Source organism: Gobio gobio, assembly GCF_949357685.1.
Source record: "Gobio gobio genome assembly, chromosome: 13".
Classification (NCBI taxonomy): domain Eukaryota; kingdom Metazoa; phylum Chordata; class Actinopteri; order Cypriniformes; family Gobionidae; genus Gobio; species Gobio gobio.
In genome coordinates this window covers 10,985,718-11,012,474 of record NC_137106.1, presented here as the reverse complement: position 1 = coordinate 11,012,474, position 26,757 = coordinate 10,985,718, and the positions used below count along the sequence as shown (strand labels likewise).

The 26,757-nt window shown below is 37.8% G+C and overlaps 1 protein-coding gene across 1 annotated transcript in view; it reads right to left on the bottom strand.

The window, feature by feature from the left end:
- peli2 (pellino E3 ubiquitin protein ligase family member 2) overlaps positions 1-23,500 on the bottom strand; it is a 34,799-nt gene extending 11,299 nt beyond the window's left edge. The window contains exons 1-2 of the mRNA XM_079833425.1: positions 23,156-23,500; positions 13,524-13,653 (exon numbers count right to left, since the gene is read on the bottom strand). Of these exons, the coding sequence (XP_079689551.1) occupies positions 13,524-13,653; positions 23,156-23,232 (207 nt within the window). The 5' untranslated portion in view covers positions 23,233-23,500. The remainder of the gene's footprint in view (positions 1-13,523; positions 13,654-23,155) is intronic.
- Positions 23,501-26,757: the final 3,257 nt, after the last annotated feature.

The following is a 26,757-nucleotide window of genomic DNA, read 5'->3' as shown; positions in this document are numbered from 1 at the left end:
TCTTATGCATTTACTCAATGTGCTCTGTGCTTTGTCCGAACTGCTTGCACTTTAATTATGTGTTTATTTTAACCCGGTTTTATTTTTATTTTTTAATTATACTTTTATTTTTAATTATTTTTTATTTGTTAAGGCTGTCTGGGTGGAAGAGGTTGAGAGACGGGGGAGCGATAAATCGGAATCCCTCCGCGCGAGGATGATCCGTTTAGATCCGCTCTGACGGATAGATCTGTATAGCCTTGGTGGTAAGAGGAAGGACCGTGTAGATCCGCTCTGACGGTTGAACAAAGTAGAGATAGCCCTGGTGTTCCTGTCCAGGAAGATTTGTCTGTAAGGGTAATGTTTAAATGCACAGTTACCTGACAAATATTTTTTAACGCCCTCAAGTTAGGCCAAGAAGATTTGTCTGTAAGGGTACTGTCTAAGCGCACAGTTACCTGACAAATATTTTTAAAGTAAACCTGACTCTCCATTTTCTTCCACCCCATCTTTATTTTTATTTCCTTTTAAATTCCTTTTAATTCCTATTATAACTATTATACTATATATATTTTTATTTTATTCACTTATAACTATTTTAACTTCATTTCTGTGTAAAGCACTTTGAATGGCCACTGACATATATTTTTATTATTTTTCACTTATGACTATTTTAACTTCATTTCTGTGTAAAGCGCTTTGAATTGCCACTGTGTATGAAATGTGCTATACAAATAAACTTGCCTTGCCTTGCCTATATGCCCTTTACCCTCTAAAACAGAAATGTGAAAAGGTTAGCAAGCAGCACTACTAATAACTGGCCTTTGTAAATGTTTAAAGTTAGTCCAAAACCAAAACATTACTGTAACAAACATGCACGAGTGTTTTATTGTCTATGTGAAACACACCCCATCAAACATTCATTACTGAGACAGCTGTCATATGCAGCTTGTTATAAATAAATCATACATGATTCAAGTCAAGAGTGTAAGAAGAGGCAAGCATCACATGACTTACAAAACGAAAAAGTATGAGATCTATTCTTTATCATTTCTACTTGAAGAAAATTAGCCGTCACGGATATGCATGCATGATCTGAATTGCGATATGAATTAGGTTCATGTCAAAGCAGAGTGTGTGTAGACCAGGGGTGGGCAACAGTTTTAGTCTGAGGGCCACAGTTACTTTGGCAAAGTAAACGGAGGGCCACACTTTGGACAATTGCAATTAAACATAGTTACATGATTAAATCGTACAAATTAATTAAATGCAGATATGTATAATGCTACAGTTACTTTGACTTTTACCAGCCTATTTCAAGGCCTGATATATATTTTTGCTAGGCCTGTCTGACATAGTCTACTCTAAGGTTACAATAACTGGATTTACTTAAAAGGATTAATTTACACTACCCTGCATATTGTTCAACTGTCATTCATACCAGCTGTAGCTATTCAAGATCGAAAACTATTAACAAAACTGCAAATGTATGTGTGCAGGTTACATTAACATACAGACTTCAGGCAATCTGGCTTGGAATTATCAAATTTAATTGGGGATAACTTCATCACTGAATGAAAAACATATTCATCTTATTTCACTTGTTATTATTCCTTTTTTTGTAATTTCTTTTTTTAACATATGTTGTTTAAATCTTTTATAAAATAGAACACAATTTAAGTGCAGATCAACTTCATCACACGTATGTTTGCTTGAAAGAATTAACAACATGGAATAGTCCTATGCGTCTCACAAAATGTAAATTTGATGTAGCTGTAATCTGTATCATCATCACCATCTACAGGACATGCATAAGAAATAGCAACATGAAACTGAACAATGTTGTTTAACTTTATACCATCAATGATCAATACACACTGATAACTAGCTTAATAAAAAGATAAGCCAGCGTCCCCAGTGAGTTTTTTCAAGGCGGTTCCTATTTTAGATTGTTCCCCCTTAATGTTTCCATGGCGATGCGTCATATTTGTCACGTGACACCGCACCCACAATAACACTATTACAGATGCATCGCTTTTATTCCGAGAATCAGGGTCATCAGTTTCTCCCGAAATACTTGCAAGAAAGTGGCCGGTGAACTGTAACAAGAATAGAGTAGACTTAATAGTTACTTCCACTATGTTTGTCTGATATAATCAGGGTTTTTCCTGGGTCAAAAATGGTCTTCGGTGGTGCCTGACAGACATGATCATCCATACACACACACGCACGCACAGTAAAAAAGTCCCCTACCCACGTGATCTGCAAGCGCAATACTGACAATACATTTGAAATAAATTCAAAGAAAGTTTGTAACTTTTGCTTTTCTTATTTTGATCCCACATGAAAAAATACTATATTATATTATAGTATATTATAGTAAAATAACTAATAGTAAATACTATAGTGTTTTGAACCGTACTATAGTAAATATACTACAGTAAATTAACAAAGTAAATACTACAATATACTACTATTTACTGTAGTACTTATAGCATGGTTCAAAAACACTAAGTATTTACTAGAGTAATTTTACTATAATATACTATAGTATTTTTTTCATGTGGGATACCTTGATGTTTGTTTTTGTTCATTTTTACACTATTTACTGATAATTGTTTTGGTATATAATCATATCAATATTAAAAAGTAGTATTAAAAAAATGAACAAATAGCCTAATTTTCTGCCATATACAATTTCATAAAATTATCAGCTAACTAATAACAACTTTGTTCTGGGTTCACCTCACTCCAGTCTAAACTAAATGATTTTAGGCTATTTATTTTATTACACATTGTCCACATAAATAAGCTGAAAGACTGTGGATAATTCAAACTAATTCTTACTATCCACTCTTGCTAAATTGGGTAAGCACACTTGTGTTCTCATTTCAGATGTTCAGAGTAAATTATTAAACTGATTGGCGAGTTCAGTGTTGGACAGATCAGTTGTTCGTTAAAATGATTCGGTTCAAATGAGTCATTAGGTCGCGAATTGGACATTAGCAGACGCGTTGTGTGTGAATCCCGTCTGTTAGAACATCGCGAAAGATGTCAACACACAGAAAACACTTCATAACCGGACAGGATTTGTTTCCCGTTTATTGAAAGTATGGTTTGCCAGCTGGTCAAAGTTTTTTCAGAGTCAACGTTTTTTGAGCGCATTTCACAGCCAGCGGTAATTCAAGGAAAACATCGTATGATAGCGCCACGTGCAACATGGATTCGGTCTTCCGACCTTTTGATTTTGATTATTTTGAAATATTAGAAAGCTAAGAATGCTCATTTTGAAGACCGAGAGAGTGCGAGCGGGGGAGGAGCTCTCTGATCGTTCTCTGACACTCAGTCACAAGCGCAGCATCTATTCTACATCATTCATAAATCACAATAACTCATCAAATAAAGCTTTGGCGGGACAAAAATTTGTTTTGGCGGCCGCCAAAAAAATTTCAATGTAGGAAAAACCCTGATAATATCACTTCGGAAAAATTATATTTGAATAGATTGTTATTGCTGCTTCCACAGACATCAGTGTGTATTTTACAAACTCTAAATGTATTGTTTTACTCGTGCTAATGTGTATTGAAATGTCTGAAACCTAAAATAAACATTATGAGGTAGGAAAAAACTGCATAGTTGTGATATGACAGCGCTGAGGCTGAGCTCGTCCGTCTCTGGCTCAGCGCCAACCAACGCGCAACAGCACAGTTTGAATCCGGCAGTCATGCGACGTCACTGAACATCCTAAATACCATGTGGGACCGTACTCTCAGGGGCACAGAAGTAAAAATCCCATATATGCGACCATAACGATCAAAAGCTTAAACATTTCATTTGTAATCCTGAATACAAAAATTCAACTTTCATCCAAATTGCCAGCACATCGAGCGCATCGCGGGGGCCGGATTGAAGCACTATGCGGGCCGGATCCGGCCCCCGGGCCGTATATTGCCCATATATGGTGTAGACCCTATTCTGGTGGCTTGAGACAAACCAGTGTTTAAACAGCCAATTTCCCAGCGTGCTTATTTCTCGCTTCCTGATTCACCCTCTCTCTCCTCTAATCTGTGATTTCCAAATTACCCACATCTCTATCACGTGTGCTCAAGAGGGAGTGGAAACTGGGTCATGGTTACTACACTACTGTGCAACAATGGAAAAACACAGCCAAGAGAGGAAGGTGGTTTGTTGTTGTACAACACTACCTAATGCATTCCTGTATTTAAAACTCACGGTCCAGTCATATGCCGAGGACAGGACTGTGTGAGAGCGCATAACACTGTTCTCAATAACACTAGAGGTCACAAACAGTTCACATATGCATACTGAAAGCCAAAATTTCACGCCTCAAATATGCCCAGTAATATCTCAGACTAAATAGTGATGCCGGCTGAGTCTGTATACGTTTTCTAATCCTAAAACAAAGTTTCCAAAACTCAAATGCATTTCGTCCGGCAACATAAACATGAAAATGGAAGTCATGCAAAATGTGCTTCGAGTAATTTTCCTAAAAAAAGGGGAAAAAAAGTGCCAGTAGGACAGTTTTGCGCTCACTCTTGTGTCTCATAACTCACAAGTATAAAAGATAAGGCAGATATTTAGGGTTTGATTCCTTTCCACACATTCAGTTCTTAAGGAACAAACTCAATGATTGTTTAAAATGTAGACAGGATCCGAAATTTGTTTAAACATATAAAAACGCTTTTTGCATAGAGATACTTTCCCCAAGTGTATATCTTCCATTTTATAGTTTCATATATATATATATATATATATATATATATATATATATATATATATATATGAATTGAAAGGGCTGCACATATTTACATTTTCCAAATGGTTTGTCTTAACAGCAAGTTGCACTGAGAAAGAGAAAGGTGAGCAACAATTGACAAAATATGCATTTATCAAAATTTGTAAGTAAATTGCAACTGAATTTTGATTTTTTTTTTCAGTAAATGTTTTAAAATATTTCATAAATAAAACAAGCAAGTTTAAAAGAAACTTGTAAATAATATAAAGCACCTAATATAAAAGAAATATAAAATTGGCCAGGAAGAAATCTTATTGGCTGGCAAGTCTTCTACTAGCTGCTTACTAATGTATTATGCTGATGCACAAAATTGAATATTGTTCCCTGTGTTCATTTAATAAAAATAAAACAAATGCACAAAACAGCAATTATCATTTTAAATAGATTTTAGTGCATTATAGTTTTTAATCTAACTGGCTGTGGTAGTTAGCCGTGATCACAATTATGGATTAAGACATTTTGTCTTTTTAGCCATTTCAGAACAAAACACACGACTACAGATAAACTGACTGAGTATTGTCATAAGGCAAAATGTCACAATATTGTTTATTTTTTTATCTAACCCACCCAGCCTTAGACCAAAGCGCTCAATTATGTTGTGACGGGACTCATAGTTTGGCGTGTATGACTGGCATCCAGTTTAAATTTTGGGACGTTATTGTTGGTGGCACATTTGTGCCCATAGTAAAGTGGAACAAAGAGGCTTGAGGGTGAAACATTAGGCAGCTCTCCACGCTCACTGCCAGGTCACAACAGGGGGTCCCATCCAGATATCCATCCCCCACATCCCACTGCGGTTTTACAGTGGGCCACAAAAGCAACAACAACAAAAAAACACCCCAAACAATAGACCTAGCGGAGCCGCACCCGTTGGGCAACAGGGTATTTGAAGCAGCTCCATCTGTGAGACGCCGGAGCAGCTTGGGCCTCGCGTTTGTTGTAAACACACGAGATGCTGCGGCCACCAACCTCAAGCCACAGGATACAATTCGACTGTACCCTCCATCAGCACTGGACAGCCCACAATGCAAGTGGCAATGCAACTCTAACCTCTGAAAAAACCTCCAAGACATCCATGAACAATCACATATTGTTCCTGGAATAGTTAAGTGACATTTTGTGACCCACTATCTGAAAGGAGTTTGCTGGTACGCGGGGAGTAATCACAGAGCCTGTTCTTTGTTCAACTTTAACATTACAATGATGCAGCTGCACTTGTGTCACTGCTGGAGAACTGGTCGTTTTTTTAGTTAACCCTTTCAGACCGACGCCTGGAGACATGGAAGGCCTTCCACCTCAGAGCATTGTGACCCCAAAGAACAGCGTGATTCACAGATGACTGTGCGCTGGGTTATTTTCGGCTCTGACGAGGCACTGCGGACGGATAATAAGCAGCCAACAGTAACAAAACCTCCCCAAAAATACAGCATGCCAGCGAGTTTCATGGCGAGAAGAAAACATTCCTTACGTTCATGAGACTTTAATTATGGAGCATGGGTCTGTGTGTAAAACAAACATGTCACAAATATATCACCTTTTTTTTTAAATGACACCAAAAAAAAAAAAAAAAAAAAAAGACTACATTTAAAATTAACCAAACAGTGCGACTTCAGTCACATTTGCGAAATTACTATGTGCGACAAAAAAAAAGCAAAAACCAATCAAAGCTCGTGAACAGTTCAAAACAAACCGGGATTTTATTTTTATACCAGTTTATGGGTTTAACGTCCATTTATTTTTAGATATTTTAATTTGAGTGCATTTTTAACCTAGCCTGGATCCGCTCTCCTACACACTTCCGCTCCATTTTCATTTTCACTCAGTACTCCGTCTGGGATTGCGGTATATTCTCTGGTTTTCGCCGGTCAAATTTTAACCGGTCCAATCAGCGAACAGAGGGAGGGGCTGAGAAGGATGACGTTGATGTCATGCGCTAGTTCGAGATGGCATGAGTCACGACCAAACGTTAGCGATTGGTTATGGCAGATCCAGAGTGTCTCTGGGCAGATCTAATAGTTTTAAACTTCAACAGAGCACCCGCCTTCAAGGAAGTTATCGCTTGTCAAATGGAGAGTGGCCAGACTCTCTGTACACATGAAACGTACGAGAGTCTGATAGGACCGATAGGACCTAATATCCATTTAAACGCTGAAACCGGTGTGAAAATTATGATAAATCGCAGCAATTTTACTGAGGACTAAACTTCAGAGAACTTGAGAGAGAAGCGTAGAGCCCTGTTAGAATCAGGCAGGTAAAGATTGAGGAGTTAAGGATAATGGATGTAAGGTGGCACAATGCCATGGCTATTCTCAGCCTGTGACCTAACGTAGCTTTAGGGTTCTGCTCTGTTGATCATGGACCAAACAAGCACAATGAACAATTGGCCACTTGTAGGTGACCTCCTTCAAGTTAGCGGTCCTCTGTAAACCTTTTTGAAAAGGTCACTAACTGGGAAAATTTACATTGCAGTGTAGTGTCATTTTAAGCCTTTAAAAATAGTTAAAATTGTAATTGTTTACTATTAGATTAAAATAAAAATGGCATATGCCTTTTACAAAGTCTTGATTTTGTTTTTGAAAACCTCTAGTACAGAGGTTTTCAAACAGGGGTCCTCCAGAAGGTTCCAAGGGGTCCCCAGAAAATTCCAGAGAATAAAAAAGACAAAGCAAAAATGGTTTAAGTCTAACGAACATTCAAACTGTTTCATATCTAAATGTGTCTTGCTGTATAGCCTACATACTCTCCAGAATTTTTAAATATATAATGGATATTTTTCTTACACACACCCATCGATTCACTTCAGAAGGTCTGGGACCCGGTGCCGTGTGGAAGCACTTTTTTGGGCTTGAATTTTTGGGCTGCCATTCACTGCCATTATAAAGCTTGGGAGAGCCAGGACATTTTTTATATAACTCTGATTGTATTCGTCTGAAAGAACAATGTCATATACACCCAAGATGACTTGAGAGTGAGTAAATTATGGGATAATTTTCCCTTTGGGGGGAACTACCCCTTTAAATATAGCCAATTTAAGTTTGGAAACAATGTGTAGTATTTATAATGTCACCCATACAATTTATCTAGCAGTTTTTAATGTTTTTCATACATAGATATATATATGGGGGTCCCTAATAAAAGGTTCATCATATTGGAGGTCCTTGGCGTCATAAAGTTTGAAAACCCCTGCTCTAGTCGACCCCATTCCTAAATGTTCAAACACATTTTTCCACATAATTTACATTGTTGCAGCTCTTCGCTTTCTAGTCCGTCAGTAACACTGTAGTTCCAGTCTCTATGAAGCCCCGCCTTACTAAAAACAAAATGTGCTCTGATTGGTCGGCTGGATCAGTGTATGATTGGTCAAATCGATTCGAGTGGGTTTTGGAAATGTCATCCCCCTTACCATAACCACGAGTTTAAACACACTACTAACACAGCGCAACAAAACCCCACCCCTTTTTCTGCATATACTTTAAGCAGGAAGGGTTTACATTTTAAATATTGTGACATATGTTCCCAGAAGAAAACTCAAGCCGTTTCAGGGAGTTCAGAAACCGTGCACACTGATATAGTGAATAACTCCCTTTGGAGTGACTTTGTGCTTTAACATTGCAGACCTTTTTCATGCTTTCAACAGTAATATTTTTTTTTTAAAGTAGTTAAATGTAAAGAAGCATAATGTCCTCTTTAAGCGACTGATTTGAAAAGCTCTACATAAGCAGTAATTCTGTTTTTTGCTACACAAAGCAGGAGTCACAAATAATATATATATATATATATATATATATATATATAAATAAAAAAAATTTTTTTATATTTACTAGCCAATGGCGATTCTATTGCCAAAGTGTGCATAGAGGCTCGTGCCCTAATGCCCATGCCTTAAAATGCAGTCTAGCTGGACAGCTCACTAGGTTTTGGAACAGAGCTGCATGCTTTAATGAAGCAGCTCTCATTGAGAAAGATCCCCTCAGACAATGCCGACTGTTGGCAGTTTGCCTTCAGCTGACATTAGCAATCGCAGAGGAGCCACCAACCACATTTTAAAAAAGAATTCAAATTAAGTCAGCGAGATAGAAGTCACAATCAAAATACTACAAATGTAATACTACCATTGGGGTTAATACTAGGACTGCACAATATATCGAAATTATCTAAATATCGCAAATGTTCATATCGCGATATGCATATCGCAACGGCACGCAATATCTAATAATATGAATGATTTTAATAGGCTACTTCAACATGTGAAAAGTGTATGTTTTAGGTCGACGCATATAACAGAATAGACTGGCCACACGACTGTTACATGTGACTTTCTTGACGTTAAAAAGAGTTATTAAACGCAATAACTTGCGAAAAACAACTCCTTGCAGTCTCGCGCTGTCTGCTGTCTGACACGCACACCGAAACGTGCGCACAAGCCGCCTCTCTGAAAGCGTTTGATCCCTTCAGTTCTGTTTCGTGTCTTGTTGTTACACACTCAAACGGTCAAATACACACACAGTTATGACAAAATGGCTGTCTTGATGAGTATTCATGTAAACCCAGTCGGTTATGCTTTAAGTGAAAGATATCAGTTGGGGAAAGAAACCGAATGTGTCAATCAGATCTGTGCATTAGGTCTTAAAGTGACAGCCTGCTAATACAGTAAACCTGCTAATACAGTAATACTAATAGCCAATACTTCATTGTCCAACTCATTTTGAACATAAAGACTGAACAGTTTCTGATATTTTCAGTGTGTCTGTGTGAGGTAATTGGAGCTGCTAACGCAAGCTCTTGAAGCTCCGCCCTCTTCTTGAAAGGGAGCCGGGAGCAGCAGCTCATTTGCATTTAAAGAGACATATTTTATATATAAAACATAAAAAAAATATGTGGGGTGTTTCGAGCTAAAACTTCACATACACACTCAGACATCAGATACTTATTTTACATCTTGTAAAAAGGGGCAAAATAGGACCCCTTTAAAGTATCAGAGGGAAGGATAGTCTCTGATCCAGCTCCATGCATTTCACAATAACATCTGGAGATGGCCAAGTATCAGCACGGATTTGTTTATTAGTAGTGGCTGCTCTGAATGACAGTGAACGTTTTACAACTCAACCCCACCCATGTTTAGTACCACCCTGTAAATCTCTGAAGAATGTCCCAGAAGCAAGCAGAGAAGGTGGGGTTAAATATGCTATCGTACCCAATGTTGGAGTAACTAAAAGTCACAGTCAGTGCGCTTCTTAACTAAACACTGCATTGCGCAGCTTCACAACTGGGCAATAATCCAACATACTCTACAACTTCTCACTGCTATGTGGAGTTGTAAAGTCTTGTGAAATAATTAATTTCAAATTCCATGAATTGCCATTTCATAAAGTTGATTTGGACTCCAGAAAAGCATGTTGATCATGCGCTTGCATGAGTACGGCATGGTTTAACAAACAAAGATCAGCCCCCTAAGCAAACCTTTCTCCATGGCCCACAATCTAAAATGAGTTGACACACCCTTGCTGTAAAATATAAACTGAAAGGCAACACCTTCAAAAGGGCAAAGCATTTGGTTGTGCCATTAATGTCAGATTATTTATAATAGTATATTATTGGGGTGGGAGAGAGGAGAAAAAAAGAAAACCATCCCGATTTTCTCTTCGATGATTCTAAATACTTCAGTATACAAACGCATATGCGCACTTTTGTGTGCCAAATACACACAAACAAGTATATCAAATTGCATATGGTTTCATGGTTAAAGCAAAATACAATGGCAATTGCAGGCTTCATTGCACTGAAATTCCTTTTCTCACAATGCATATTCTGCGTTTTCCTTTCGGTTTTCCTTTATGCTCAATAAAGTTCAGATGCTTAAGTACTTTATGTTTGCTGGTAATCAGGATGGAGAGTTAAGGTAGGACCCCAACACCTTGGCATTCAGATGTTCTCCATCCCCACAATGATGTCAATCTCATTCAAGTTCACTCCCAGTAAGAATCCACTTCTGGCGCCATATGAATAAATCCACTCAGAGTAAAATTGTAGTCTTAAGTGTGCAATAAAAAAAAGCTACTATCAGGATTTACTAAAGACACGTGGACAGGGTTATTTTTGCGGCTGACCTTCTTGCATATGCATGAGAAGCTTCCCTTTCAGACACAATTTATGAGAGGAGAGTATTTAAATGAATCACGCAAGGTTATTTACTAAGGGTGCATTCACACTTGTCATTTTTAGTTCGATTAAAACGAACCCTGGTGCGATTGCTCAGTGCGGTTCATTTGAACATATGTGAACGCTGCCATCCGAACCCTGGTGCGCACCAAACAAGCAGACAGAGACCGCTAAAAAGATGGGTCTCGGTCCCCTTCCAAACAAACTCTGGTGCGGTTCGATTGATATATGAACGCAACACGGACCAAAGACATGTAAACGGACCAAAAACAGGACGTGATGTCCCAAGATGCGATGCTACAAGTCAGCTGATTTGACGACGCGGAAAGATCAGTGTATCCAAAATGAGTAGAGGGCAAACGTGGAGCAACGAGGAGGTAAAGTGCCTCATCAATATATGCAGATCTTCGTTTCTGCATACAACGGAGGAAATCCTGCTGTTGTTTTGAATGTTTTGAACATTTTATGAGCTCTTCGGGAGTTCTCAGCGGGTAAAAATAAAACCATGTACACGCATAAAATGATCGCGTTTAATCCAGCACACAGCATTGTTTTGAATGTTCGGTAAGCAGCTCCGTCGCGAAATATACGTCATAAAAGCCGACCAATCAGGTTGTGACCGTATCCCTATGCCTTTGGTTCTGTAACTTTAGGTTTGCTGTTAAAATTGCCAGTGTGAATGCGAAGCGGACCAGGACTATATGTTTTGTTTTAGGGCGTTTTCACACCTGAAAGTCCACACCATGGTCCGAACCGATGTTCATGTTTTGATACATTTTATACATTCGGTTAGTTTTGGTTTGGTTTCACATTGCAAATTATGCGAGCGGACTAAAGTACTTTACGCGACACACTTGCGTCCACTCGTCATCATCTATGTGGGCGGCATCTGGACATTGATTGGTTTGTAAACGGACGAGCGTCTGACGTCAGCGTCTTTGACAAGAATGAATGAACGGACGCATATCGTTGCCACTATTGAACAGTGCGCATTGCTTGACTATTTTCTTTTCGTTACGTTTAAAAGTGGACATTTCAAGCTTTATATACACATATTTCTCATTTTTGTGAGACAAGTAGCCTGCTGAGTTTCGGTTTATTTGAGACGCGCTACAGTTCATGTGATCGCTCCCGCGATTATTGTCTGCTAGACTATTTGCTTCTTATTTATTAAATCCATGCAATTATCTGATTAAACGTTGATTAAAATGAAGACAATTTATACGAAACGAAATTCACATTAAAGAAAGGCTTTCTAAGCAAAATCATACAACATTTCTCTCAAAATCATTTCTGACCTTCTGTCTTCTGACATATTGCGCATCTTTTCACTTTTCAGAATCAATGTAGCCTAGATTGAATTTAAAAATTACATTATAATATTTAAACATAAACTTCCTGTAAATGGTCTGAAAGTACGAACCATACAGAAAATGCTTTCACACTAGAAACGAACCGAACCTTAGTTCAGTTTGATCGGGACCGAGACTACCTCTGTGGTACAGGGGAGGTTTCACACCTGTAATTTTGATTCGGACCAAACTGAAAAGTCCGAAAATCCGGACCAAACAAGGTAGGTGTGAAAACAGCCTTCGTTTTTTGTCCGGACCAAACGAACAGAACTACAAGTGTGAACGCACCCCAAGGTTTGCGCTAGTCAATTTACTGGTATTTGTGGCATTTACCGCCCAGAAAAAAAGCATGTCTTCAACCTGACACTAATTTGCGCTGCTTTTGGTAGATTGTGTTGGTCATTATGGAAATGATCCGGCTGCGTCCGTGTTCTTTAATGTGCGCACTGTCAGTAAAATCACCCACAGAACTTTCCACTCCCATTCACGCTTTTTATTGTGCTCTCATGCTAATTTACCCCGTTTAGTAAATCTGGCCCTAAGAATGACGTAATTTTACTCTTATTCCTAGACTTAAGAGCAAGTGTGATTCATAAAGGTCCCTAAGTGTGAAGACTAGGTTTCAGCTCCTAAATTAATTAAGAGGGCTGGAGAGGGATCCTAACCTAGTTATGAGTAACAATATGATTATGGCAGCAGAGAGAGTAGAGGAAGGGAGCAGGGAGTGTAATACACAGGGAATGTATTGCAGTTATATGATGAAAGGGAGAACTACAGGCTTGATCGTCAAGGTATTCTTTTAGAAACCTGGCCTTGCAAGAAATTTGATAACTTCTCCCACTCTACAAATCAATGGTCTAACTGCAGAAATTAAAGTAATAAAGACATTTTTGGCAACTGGAGCAGCAGTGCACCAGTGATGACTTGGGCCTATCAGTCCACACTAAGCAGAGTCTTAAATAGCACTATTGTGGCACTAACCACACCAAATAAACAGTAGATGTCCAGAGGGGGATGATTCTAAAAGTTAGCTTAAACCATCAAAGTTATTTTAAATATATGAGAGAAGAACACCACACTTAACTTGGTTAAGGTATTTATCTGACAAAATTATTTTGCAAAAAAGGCAGTACAGCTTTAATTTTACTATTAAAAGAAGAAGAAAAAAAAACCTCACAGATGACTAGGTTTCAGAGTTATGGCTGATATGCGATTACCTTGCTGGCCTGTGGCGTGTTAAGGATGTGTACAGTGCTGGGTTTGACACCGTTGGCTTTGGCTCTCTTATAAAGGGCAAACCGGCTTTTCCTTCGCCCTCTGTCTCCATTGGGGAGTGAACCATTGTACCTGTTTAAGGAAAGAAAAGAAAAAATTAGATAACTCCATATGAGGTACTAGGGAGGGAAATATCGCTTTAAGGAGTCAAACACAGAATATCATTTTCCAGTTAAAAAAATAAAAAGGTGCTTCACAGCTCTACAGATTTCCTGCCACATGAGCAGATCGACAGAGTCTGGAAAACCACACAGATTTCTTATGTACTGGAATGCCACGGTTAATTATGCAGCATAATTAACCGTGCTCTGAACGATTATCAAACCTCAATTAAATGAATGTATAGACAGTATGCGCCATGTGCTTCAAAGAGAAGTGACGGCGCTACACACTCAGCACCCGAGGAGCTCGTGATACAGTGATTCCTGCAGCCTCAGAGAGGTTCGCCCACCCAAACTGCATCTCCAGTGGTGTTCAAAGATGTACGCCTCGCTTAAAACGAGCATTTAAATGCACTGTCTCTTCAATTTTAAATGTTGTGCCCACAAGTTATTATACAAATCTAATAAAAATTACACAGATCACCACATTTAAAATGATATACATTAACACAAGCGCAAATGTTTACCTTAAGTTCAATCAATTAAATCAAAAACCTGAGGTTTCAACTGGAACACTGCATGCAAGGTCTGGTACAATGTGAATGCAAAGAGAACCGTTCCCTTTCCTGCATTTCTACATCAACCGAGGTATGAGATTTTGTTTTAAGAGAATAAGTGTGAACACCATTACAGCACAAGATGTTTCTACTGGCAGAAAAATATGAACAAAACAAGACTTCATTAGGAGAGAAAAGGCTTTGCACACCATTCATAGAGCTGCTGTTTCAAAGTGATGTCATGCCATTTCGTTACATCAGCCTTCATTTTGCCACAACTCTATTTGTGGTCACAATATGATTATTTTAGTAATAATATATATTGTATAATAATGAGACCTTTGTGTGGTCGAATGGCCTACGAAATATTAAAAGTCTGAAAAGTTAAAGTCAGCATGAAACATAATTTAGGTTTTGTTTTTGGCCTTTTGCAATGAATATCCAAGTGCCTCAAACGTGGATTTGATTTCCTGTTGCAAGCATTTTTCCCCAAGTCACCTAAAATTACTTTGTGGCTTTCCAGCAAGTCAGCACAGAAAACACTAACAAGTCTATATACGCTTTCAGTGTACAAAAGGAAATAAATTCATCAAGGTACAGTAAATCTAACAACATCCACCTACATTATTATAATAAGTAAGTGTGTTCATATTCATAAAGCCGGATGTGGTTGAATTTAAAAATTAAGCGTGGCTTTAGCATATGAATGTAATTGGTGCAACTCACCAGTGACGAAGAACATGATTTAAATTAGGACAGCCACTAAAGATTACTCTATTACCATTATTTTGGTAATAGAGTAACCATTCTAATATTTTAAAGATTAATCGAGTAAACATTTTTTGGTAATAAAAACAGATATGAAGTAAACAATAGCCAAAATAAAATATAAAAGGCAATCGAATCATACGTTTTAAAGAGCCGCACTGTTAAAATTCATAATATGAACAATCAACTTCTGTACTTTATGTATTATAACAAATGCCTTCAGAGCAGCCTAGTAATTTGTTACAACACTTTAAATCCTTTATTAATATTGGCCAAACAACATTTAATTCAAGTGTCAACTTAATCTTTAATATTTGGCCACTTCTTTACAATATACATTTTTTTGAAGAACATGTGGACATCAAAACGTGCAAACTCAGAGCGAGGGTTTCAAAATTTAATTTGTGATGACAACAATTCACATATTTAGAAACATTGATGTATTCTCCAGTGTTGGTGTACGTTTATAAATGATTTAGGTCACAATTTTCTGTGAAATGGCACACATTACGCTGAAACGTTACATGCAGACATGGAGATTGTTAACAGAGCTACTGAGATTTAAGAAACATAACCTGCACACATGAATAATTCAATGGTTTTAATATTTTGTGCAGCCTTAGAAAACAGCCTAAATGCAGTTCATGGATTCTCATCTATGGAATACGTCCCTTCAAGTATTTTGGCGGTTTATCAACATGAGTAAATTGCTAAAAACACTAATTTAAATCGAGGAATCGTGAAAGCCCTAACTTAAATGTAAATTTACTTGTCTAACAGCAAGTGTAGTTCTAGTTCATAGAGAGGAGAAATGGGTTTCATAAAAATGACACTGGTTTTATACTTGCAGAACATTAATCAAACTTACTACATTTGATAAGCTCATGATAGATAAACACACTATGGTGCTCAGAACACCTCAATACAAAGACTCCATCCCATTGAGTCCAGCTCCTAATGTCACCCAGTCAGGTTTTGTTCAGCTCCATTAGATTTTCCTGGTAGCTTCCTGGATCTTTTCATACAGCATTCATGAGAACAAGGATTCAGAGTAAAATGCTAATCTACAATCGGCTCCCTACAGTGTGCGTGGTGTCCATCAGCACTTATGAGAGGCCTCATCATCCTATACTGTTGATGCTTATCACTAGACATGTTACACAATTTGAGAAAGAATCAAGGCATGTCTGAATCAAATAAATATGTAACATCCAGTCTACTGACTGAGATGTCTTCATCTGGTCAGATTTTGAAGACGCATCCTTCTCTGCCTTGATCCTGTGGGAGCGGTTCGTGGAAAGAATGGCATCGCCGTTGAAACTAGTCAACGTATGATTTTTTTTGTGAGAAATAGCCATTAACTTGCTTGGTTGTGACTAAAGCTCATTTGAATTTGTTCTAGATCATTAGACATGATGGTGCCATCGAAGGCTGTTCCTTAGAAGGTGCCATTATACATAAATGCAAAGCAGCTACTTCAGCTTTCAGATGGAGCCAGCATGAAGCAGTATGAAAAGTGGCCTATCACAGTTTGATGTCCATTTATGGACGTGTTTATCTGAAATGGATGATAAGACAATAACAGGTCGGGTGTGGGGAAATAAAATAATAAAGTGTAACTTGAGCGGCACAATTTATGCCTGATACAGACAGTGCGATTTCAGCAATCCTATAAGATCATTACAAATCACACTGTACGACATGAAAATCCGAGCAGTGGAATGCAAAAACGCAACGGTCACATCACATCCAGTGTAGACATGGGGTTAGGCCGCGTGTCCACCAAAGTGTTTTTTCGAATTGTTTTCAATGGGAGCACTGCGTTTTTTTACACCAGGAGCTTAACGAGATGCTGAATGTCTATTTCATGCTAAAGCGTTCGCCATTTTATTTCCCGGTTGCCGAGAGTTGAAGAATGTTCAACTTTAAAGTAAAACGCAGCGCTCACTGTCACTTTTTACCAAGTCGACCAAATCACAGTGGAAGAGCGGGACAAATGCAACACAGACTATTTGCCACATTCTGCCAACCAGCATAATAACGGAACAAAATAATTTAAAACAAGAGCCAGAGCAAATACTTTACAATGTATCAACATTTTATATAGAAACAATCTGTGAAATTAGATACTAGTAACACGTCCGAGGATATTCCGTATCATATCAAGCAAAGCGTCTCCAAGGGATAGGTCACCCAAAAATGAAAATTTGTAACCAAGCAGATAGAGCAACCATTGACTACCATAGTAGGGAAAAATATACTATAGCCGCGTTTCCACCGCAGGAACTCTCCCCAGGAACTAGGAACTTTGGGCTGGTACTCGGTGCGTTTCGACCGCAGGAACCAGGGTCTAAATGAAGTTCCGGGTAGATATTTCTCAGTATTTTCTCAGCGCTCAGTAAATATCAGTCTTGCTCTTTCTGTCCGATGGCGCGCGTTGTCTCAGCCATCTCATGGTCACTGTCCGTAATAGCTGATAATAACATACGTTGGATTATTTAAAATCTAGCTTTACAAGCTTTCAGAATACGCTTTAGTATCAGTGCTCGTCTCTTTTCCGCCGTTTTGTTAATGACCTCTTTAGTAAACCAATACATAACCAACAAAAGCAGCGCTGCTTGCATGTCCTCCATACTTGTTATTGTTGCAGACAGTGTCCTGTTGCAGAACAAAGAAACTCATACAGGTTTGGGACAACTTGAGGGTGAGTAAATGACAGAATTTACATTTTTGGGTGAACAATCCCTTTAACTGAAAAAAAAAAAGGGTGCGCTCCCAAAACACTCAAGCACCCACTAAAGATGCTTTGGTGGACACGCGGCCTTAAGGGCCATTCACATAGAACACGAGCAGTAGAATAGAAAAAAGGCAACGTCTTGAGATGCGTTTTTTTGCGAGTTTAACTTAATGTAACTTAAAAGGGTTAGTTCGCCCAAACACAATCGCTTCAGGAGGCCTTTATTAACCCCTGGAGTGTATGGATTACTTTTATGATGGATGGATGTTCTTTTTTTGGGCTTCAAAAATCTCTGTTACTATTCACTCCCATTATAAAGCTTGGAAGAGCCAGGATATTTTTAATATAACTCCGATTGCGTTTGGCTGAAAGGTAAATTAAGGGATCATTTACATTTTTGGGTGAACGAACCCTTTAAGCCCTGCATTTTTAGAACGCTTTCATGCGCGAGACTCGATACGAGTGCAACGGTCAAACATGTTCGTATCCACCTGTTTCGGGGGGCGCTACAGTAAAAAAGAACGTGGGTACAACTTCCGGTGAGGCGGCGGAAGTAGTATTCCAATGGTATGTTATGTGCTAGTTAGTGGAGAGGCTAAGTTTTTTTCGGATCATTGGCAAGGTTTCAAAATGATAATTTTTACTTTTTTTTTTAATCAGATGGTGCCACAAGGGTTAAGCGAAGGTTACTGTGAAGCAACTTTTGCAGAATGACACACACTAAACATTTCATTTAGTACATTTATTAGTTAATTAATAATATCACAATACAATTTTCGTGTCCTTAATTGTCCTTCCTTACTTTACTGACCTTCCACCAAAGTGCTGCTGCATGACTACAACAGCGTCCTGGCCCCAATTCATGAACAACCGCTGTCTGTACTTCACCATGCCTTGTGATGGGATACGTGTAGGCTCAGGCTCAGCTCAATGTCCGCTTTTAGATCGTTTCTGACAGATACTGATACGCCTCTGAGCTTTTCAAATTGCTCATCGCCTTACCATCACAGGCTACTGAATCTAGAAAATAGCTTAAAATGCTACCGTTCGCGAAGGCCACTTCTTCACGTCATCCTCCCAACCAACTACCGCGGAGGGTAAAGGTACTGTTGTTTCACCCTTTTGAAAGTTCGTTGAGGATGTGTTCCCAGATTGTTAGCCAATTTGGATAGCTTGAATGACTCAACTGTTGAATGTCAATAAGCAATGTTTCCATCTACCTATTTTTATGCGCATTTTGGGATAACGTTATTTAAGCATCAAAAATGCTGAATGGAAACGCCAAGATGCGAATGAATTCTATAAATGCACATACAATTTATGCAGTCGTTTGAGTCAGATAAATGTACTATCTGATACGAAAACGTGCGCATAAACTACGATAGAAATGCTTAAACAAGTCCCGCTTGTTTACTTCGAACCGGAAGACGCTCCCACTTTTGACGCAAGGTTTCATGGGGCGTAGGAAACTTGTGGATAGTGCAGGTTTACAATGAAAAAGCAGCGGAGTGGAATGGAAAAAGTTGTTCTGCTCAGGCCCTGTTTAGACCTGATATTAAGATGCATTTAGGTAGATCGGATCACAAGTAGACATACATGTTTACACCTGGTATTTTAAACCTTCTCTTTTGTCCACTCAACCACTTCTGTCCTGATTTCTTCGAGGGGAGGGTCTATGTGAAATCAGCTTTCACTTCTGCTCTGACAGCCATAAGACCACAGTGGACGCTATGAGTGTGTTATAAATCAGGAATGGTGAGAGAACATTGCGTTTGGTGCGTTCAAACCAAACCAAACTTGGGTCTTCAGTTCACAAAGTTTAAATGCCGTCTGGCTAGTGCACTTCCCATAACGCATTAGGACTGTAGGCAGAGAGTAGACAGTCTTTTGTGGCTGTTCGAACACATTCGACCTCGAGCGTTTACACTACGAAAGCAATTCAGTTAAATGCGTTTGCCTACCTCTGGAAGAGTCTTTCTTTCAGAGGTCCGAGTTTGAATGATAGTGATTGTAAGGCCATCTCAGTGAGTTGGCAGAAACTTTAGAGTCAGCAAGACCCATCTCCCCACAGCTATCAGTCACAGAGGAAAGACACCATTACAAAAGGTGCATTTTCGAGGGTTGTCGTGCCCCACAAAGCCTTATCAAAAAGCTCAGTCAGTCTAATGAGAACAATGAACAGAGAGAGGAGGACTGGAGGCTCAGATCTGCCTGCGCCCAGATCAATAATACCCTCTTTCAGCCTCTGCTCTATGTGTGCCAGCAGCCAATGCCAGGCAACCCCAATGAATCAGGGCAGCAGAAAGTTGGTAGGTTGATTTTATTCAAGGAATACATGTCACAATAGGTCTGTTTGGTTCATACACACAGGGTTTAAATTCTATGAATCAAACACTCCCTGAACAGCAAACAATTTAGCTTACCATCTGATTCATTTTGTACTCAAGATTGTTCACTTTACATATAAAAGACAAAAAACACTAAACCACAAACTTCTACTGCTTAGCTTTTACATTTACATGTGATTTATGTCATAAGATGTGTTATCTTTTATAAGATTCTGAAATGATGTTGCCTTCAAGTGCACCCAGGAAGCATTTGTAATACGATATCATGCATTCATGTGGGAAACATAAAATGGAAGCATCCTTAAGACAAAAGAATTATACAGTACAACGAAACAAAAAAACTACATCTGATTTCATAATTAAGAACATTATTAATTTATATAATTTCAAATCATATAAAAAAGTCAAATGTTACATAAAGCAATCCGTGAAAGTCGAGTGATTAACTTCCAAAATTATTATTCACTACAAACTTGCCATCCACTCACTGATCTCTATATAGAGATTAGTGATATATTATCTATATTACAGATCAGAGTTTCTGTAATGTTCCAAATCAACCTGCCACTCACGACTTCACCTGGTCATTCATGTACTCAGAACTCACAATTATGATATTTCCGACTCCACTTGAAGGGCATATTATGCTCATAAAAGCGGTCATGTCTGGGTCATATTTGACTTTGAAATTCTACTCAAATCAAAAAACACTATTCTTAAAAACCCATAGGAAATTCCTGAGGGAACGCAGACAGGTTGGACTACAAATTAGAGACTGAAGGTTTCTGTGCTTTTAAACAAACCGCTCCACCAAAAACATATGGACCTCAGGATTCATAAACACACGGGTCCTTAGTGTATTATGTCTGATTGCTATAATAATCCTATATAAAGTCTAACATGAAATATGAAAAACAAACATTACAATGGTTTCATTAGTTAACATTTAACTGTATAGATAATGAACAATACTTCTCATTTTCAATATTTACTAATACATTAAGATAAAAAGTTGTATTTGTTAACATTACTTTGTGAACTAAGATGAACAAACAATGACCAGTTGTGTTTTTATTATCTAACATTAACAAAGATTAATAAATACTGTAACAAATGTATTGCTCATGGTTAGTTAACAAATGAGATCTTATTGGAAAGCCTTACCAAAAAGTTAAAAAATGTTTGAGTATCATATATGATACTTCAGGCTTTTAGGGCTCATATAGAATGATATAGTGAGAATATGGAGCATATGCATATAGTCTCATTTTTATTCAAAGGTCCAAACGGAGCAAAAACATGCAATTTGTGTAGTTGCTGATATTTGTATGGCCAAAAGGTAAGATGAAATTCTGATAGCTTGTAAAAGCTATTAGATATATTTACTTACATAAAATGCATATAAATATCAGTTGTCATCTCCCAATAATGTGTCTTAGCAAGATTAGATTATATTTAAATGCTTAGTTTTATGATCAAAACTCTGCCGTTTGTATTGTGAGGACAAAACATAATGTGATGCAATGATAACAGAGCTTGTGTCATATTTAATAATCCCATTTTAAAATGATTTTTCTACAAAACAAAAAACAATGGAGTATGGATCGAAGTTGCTTCAGTCCACTAAGTGTTCATCTTGAAATATTACTAACAATATAAAAGTTGCGTTAAGTTTATAAAAATCAGTAAAGCTTTCAAAGCAAAAAGACGGGGGTCATTTTTTAAATTATACTAAAAAAGGTGTTTTACTTGCTTAAATAAATAATATAAAATTGCACATCAAATGATACAGTAGGCTTTATAGGTAAAAAATTCAGTTACATAAAAACTGTATAAAATGTATGGTTAGTTAACAAATGAGACCTTATTATAAAGCATTACCAAAAAGTTAAAATATGTTTGAGCATCATATATGATGCATCAGGAATTTAGGGCTCATATAGAATGATATAGTGAGAATATGGGGCTAATGTTCAAGGAAGGGAGAAAAAAAATTTTTATTCAAAGGCCCATAATTTAGAGGCCTTAATTTAGAGGAAATTTGCACATCAAATGATACAGTAGGCTTTATCGTTAATTTTCAGTAACATACACACTGTATCAAATGTATTGCTCATGGTTAGTTAACAAATGAGTCATTATTGTAAGGTGTTGCCAAAAAGGTAATGTTTTTTGAGTATCATATATTATGCATAACCAGTAAGTCTTCTATAGTACACCTGATATCCTTGAGGTTAAACAGCTTTTCTTGCCCTCCTTATGTGACACATCCAGATCATCACACAGAGCATTTTCTAATGAACTAATGACGCAGACATCAACCATATTCAGTGCCTCGGGAATGGTTTGAAACCCCCAGCTCTAGATCACTGAACATTTGTGATTTACAACCCAGCAGAGCGAGAAGGGGGTATTGTAAAACAGAGACGTGCTCTTTGCTCAGTCACAGAAAAGGAGGGGGGACCAATAACTTTAGTGGGCTGCTTCCGAATTCCTCCACCGCCCTTCATCTCGTTAGGACTTCCCGTGCAGATGATGGACGAAGACCACGAGAAATTCCCAACAAGATCCGAACACTGGGGCTAGTCTGGGATTAAAGCCTAAACATCCACGATGGAGTGAAATGCACATCACATTCAATAATAGTGTTTCTAAATCCTGAAATCACTTTAGAGGATGGCTTTCGCACATACAAATAATGATGGCCAAAATGAGTTTATTTATCTGGCTCCCGCAAGCTTACAGACAGCACTCTCTGGAGTGCACGTGTTTCATTTGTGCAGTAACGTGAGCGCGTGAATTTTAAGAGCTGGGAGGTCTCGCGCACTGCACACCAATATCAAGTGTGTAAACAAACTATTTCCGTACTCTCTAAAAACGCGGTTATGCACTAAATACGGTCGCAAAAATATGCCTGGGAGTTTCTGAAGAACCCTGTTGAGAGAGTATTAACGGCACGTGAAAGGATTCAACTTGGAAACATCAAATAAATTGAGCTAAAGTCATGTGAACTGGTCAATATTGGACACACATGAGGAAAAATAGCTGCGTGTATGGACTCACCCCAAAACCACCAGTTCGCCGTACTTTACTGGCTCTTTGGTGGGCGCACAATGCTCCTCTTGACCCGATGAAAACATGAGGCTTTTCAAACAACACAGCGCCCCTCACTTTAAATTACACGATCAATCCACCGACGAAAAGGGAAAGACTTCAAAGGACGCTCCTAACTGCCATATTACCCATTTACCCGCTCCCGATCTTGCGTTGTACTTTTCAGAGGTAAAATTATCAATGAAATCGTACATCCGTCATAGATTTAAAAATTAAAGCCTTGAGTCGGAGACATTTCATCAAATGAACAGCGAATAACTTAATGCTTCCATCCGCTGAAAGAAAAACAGTACTAGTAGGGGGTGGACCGTACCATTCACTTGTAACGACTTTATGCGGGGAAGCATAGGAAAAAACGTATTATTATTAACGTGAATATTCAAACAGCTACATCGTCGGTCAGTGTCTGATACACACATCTGTGGACTGGATTTACTTTGCATAAACTGTTATGGAAAGTTTGATCCTGAGATATTTCACCGTTAAATCTAAAGAAAAATAAAACGCTTCCCCCTCTAACGGCACAGTCCAACACAACGGCGGTCTGAGGCGGCACCTTCAATTATGTAAACAAAGACCGAAAGTTAGACATATTTAAAGTGGTACAGTTTTTTTTTGCCTTATCCATTTGGACACACTACGTACATAACAATAATAAAAACAACAACAATAAATATATTTTCGATCATTTTCGTAATTATATCAGTTTGAAAAATTTATTTTTATTTTTTAAGTGACACTTCTAGTCTAGTTTAAAAACAGTAACCTGCATATCATTGATCAAATAAATGTGTTTTGACGCTCTGATTTAAATCAATCTCCAAAAAAGTTGCTGCCTTAAATTTAAGTAATCATCTTGGGTGTTTAAGTCATTTCAACTTAAATTCAACTTTTAAAAAAGTTGAATCTTAGCTATATAGCCTACACTGTAAAAATTATTGTTGGTTTAACTTAAAAAGTAAGTTACCTGGTTGCCTTAAAATGTTGAGTTCATTGTAATTAAACATTTGAGTAAATACAACAAATGAGATTGGTTTAAGAAATAGAAACTCAAAAAATAATGTTATTTGAATCGCATGAATTATCTAAGTTGATTTGACAAAAGATAAAAAGTTGTGATAACAAATCATGGAAATATATATTTTTTCATATCAGTGTATAGGCCCTAACTTATATAAAAAAAAGTTTAATTGTTTAACTTATTAAAGCAATGTAAAAACATTTTTTCAGAGAATGTTGTTTTATAAAGGGACAGTTCACCCAAAATTTAAAAATCTGTTACTCACCCTATGCAGAACACACAAAAAAAAAAGATATTTTGAAGAACATTGTGGCCCAAACAACTTTAGACCCCTTTGACTTTAATTGTTGGGAAAAATCTAACTATCTTTAAAACTATCCCTTTCATTTAAATTTACATTACGTTTGATCTTAATACACAATGATCTTTAAGCTACATTTTTGTATATTCTTTTAGGTATGCTGGATGGAGTTTTCTTTTACGAACAAATGATTAGCAGGCAGCGATAACTATGTAAACCAGGCCTGAGAATATAAACTGTTGACTTACTCTGCTGTAAACCATGAGCGTGTTAAATGCCATTAATTCCCTCGCAGACATCATGCTGTTCTAACAGCTCTGTCCACATGAATGAGCCATTTGCTAAGTTTGCTTTTCTTCAACATGCCTCCACAGCCGCATTCAGATTCTGTTTAAGTTTGATAATTAGGATTGTAGATTTATTGTGCCTGTATTTTAAACATTTTGAAACATAGAAATGTTTATTTTTCTGTTTAAAGGATTTGTTCACCCAAAAAGAAAAAATCTATCATTTACTCACTCTCATGTCCTTTGCGAACTTGTACACTTTCTTGCATTGGAACAAATGTGGCAAAACACTTTTTTTTAAAGTCAGCATGACATGGAAGTCGCGATTTCCTTCTCTATTTTGATGTATATATGACTGAAACGGCTTCTCGAACAAGAAAAAATGTAGGGCGGGACTTGATTTTGTCTATCGGGAATTGATTGGATGGTTGTGGTTTGCTATTGGTCGACCTCATGTGAGTGACAGGTTGTCCCACCCTCGTGCCAGTAAACACATCATCAGTGAAGATGTCACTGCAAGAGGGGACGTTGTTTTGATTAAAAATTATGAGGGCACATGAATTTGAAAAAAAATTTAAATAATGATGGATAAATCATTTATGATAAATACTGCAATATTCCATAAAAATAAGATTTGTCAATTTTGATTTCTTAGTGACTTTAATATCGTTTTGGCCCACAGCAAAAAAATGTCCACTTACAAATCAGAGTGTATGTTCTAATTCAAATGAATGTTGTCAGTTCACTTTCTCTAGATAATTGAAGACTGAAATAGTTTCTTATTGATCACAGTGGGGTTCCCACTTTTGGCCAAACGTCCCGATCAGCACTCTGCATGTACTTTGACGGCTGTTCAATCATTCACACTTTCCTGCTGAATGTGTTACCTCCGCACTTTTGTAAAGTATTGTAATTAGCCCACACTGTCAGCACAGTCCATCCAGAGCAATTGGGGTTTTGGCAAGGGTTTCACCTCCCTCATCCTCCTACACCAAAAAGACCAAAGGGCCCCAAATTACTTCTGTCATAATTAGCTTAACACACTGACCTTTGTCACAACTGCATATCCGTCATTTGTCCTGGAATCATAATATTGGTGAATTTCACAAAAACTAAAAAGAAAAAAATAAATGGAAAAAATGGAGGAAATAAGGAAACATGTTGTTTAAAGAAAACAAAGCTTTATAATATTATAACGGTGTTGTAGTGTTTGGGGATCACCCAAATTCAGTCATTATTTACTCACCCTCATGTCGTTCAAACCTGTAAGGCTTTCGTTCATCTTCGGAACACAAATGAAGATACTTTTGATGAAATCTGAGATTTATGTCCCTCTATTGAAAGCATAAGCAACTACCACTTTGACGCTTCAAAAAGTTCATAAAGATATTGTGAAACTAATCAATATGAATTGAGAGGTTTAGTCCACATTTTCTGAAGAGACTCGATTGATGAACAGATTGAAATTAGGCTTTTATTCACATATAAACATTGATCAGCGAACATAAACAGAAGCTCAACCGAACCTGCTTGATGCGCAAGAATGAACCTCATTGGTTCTTGCTGAAGCCCAAACGTGCTGTGTAACACGAGAATGAACCTCATTGGTTCTTGCTGAAGCCCAAACGTGCTGTGTAACACGAGAATGAACCTCATTGGTTCTTGCTGAAGCCCAAACGTGCTGTGTAACACGAGAATGAACCTCATTGGTTCTTGCTGAAGCTCATACGTGCTGCGTAACACGAGAATGAACCTCATTGGTTCTCGCTGAAGCTCAAAGTGCTGTGTAACACAAGAATGAACCTCATTGGTTCTTGCTGAAGCTAAAAAATTATGCGTAACACGACAATGAACCTCATTGGTTCTTGAGGAAGCTCAAACATGATGCCTAACACGAGAATGAACCTCATTGGTTCTTGCTGAAGCTCAAACGTGCTGTGTA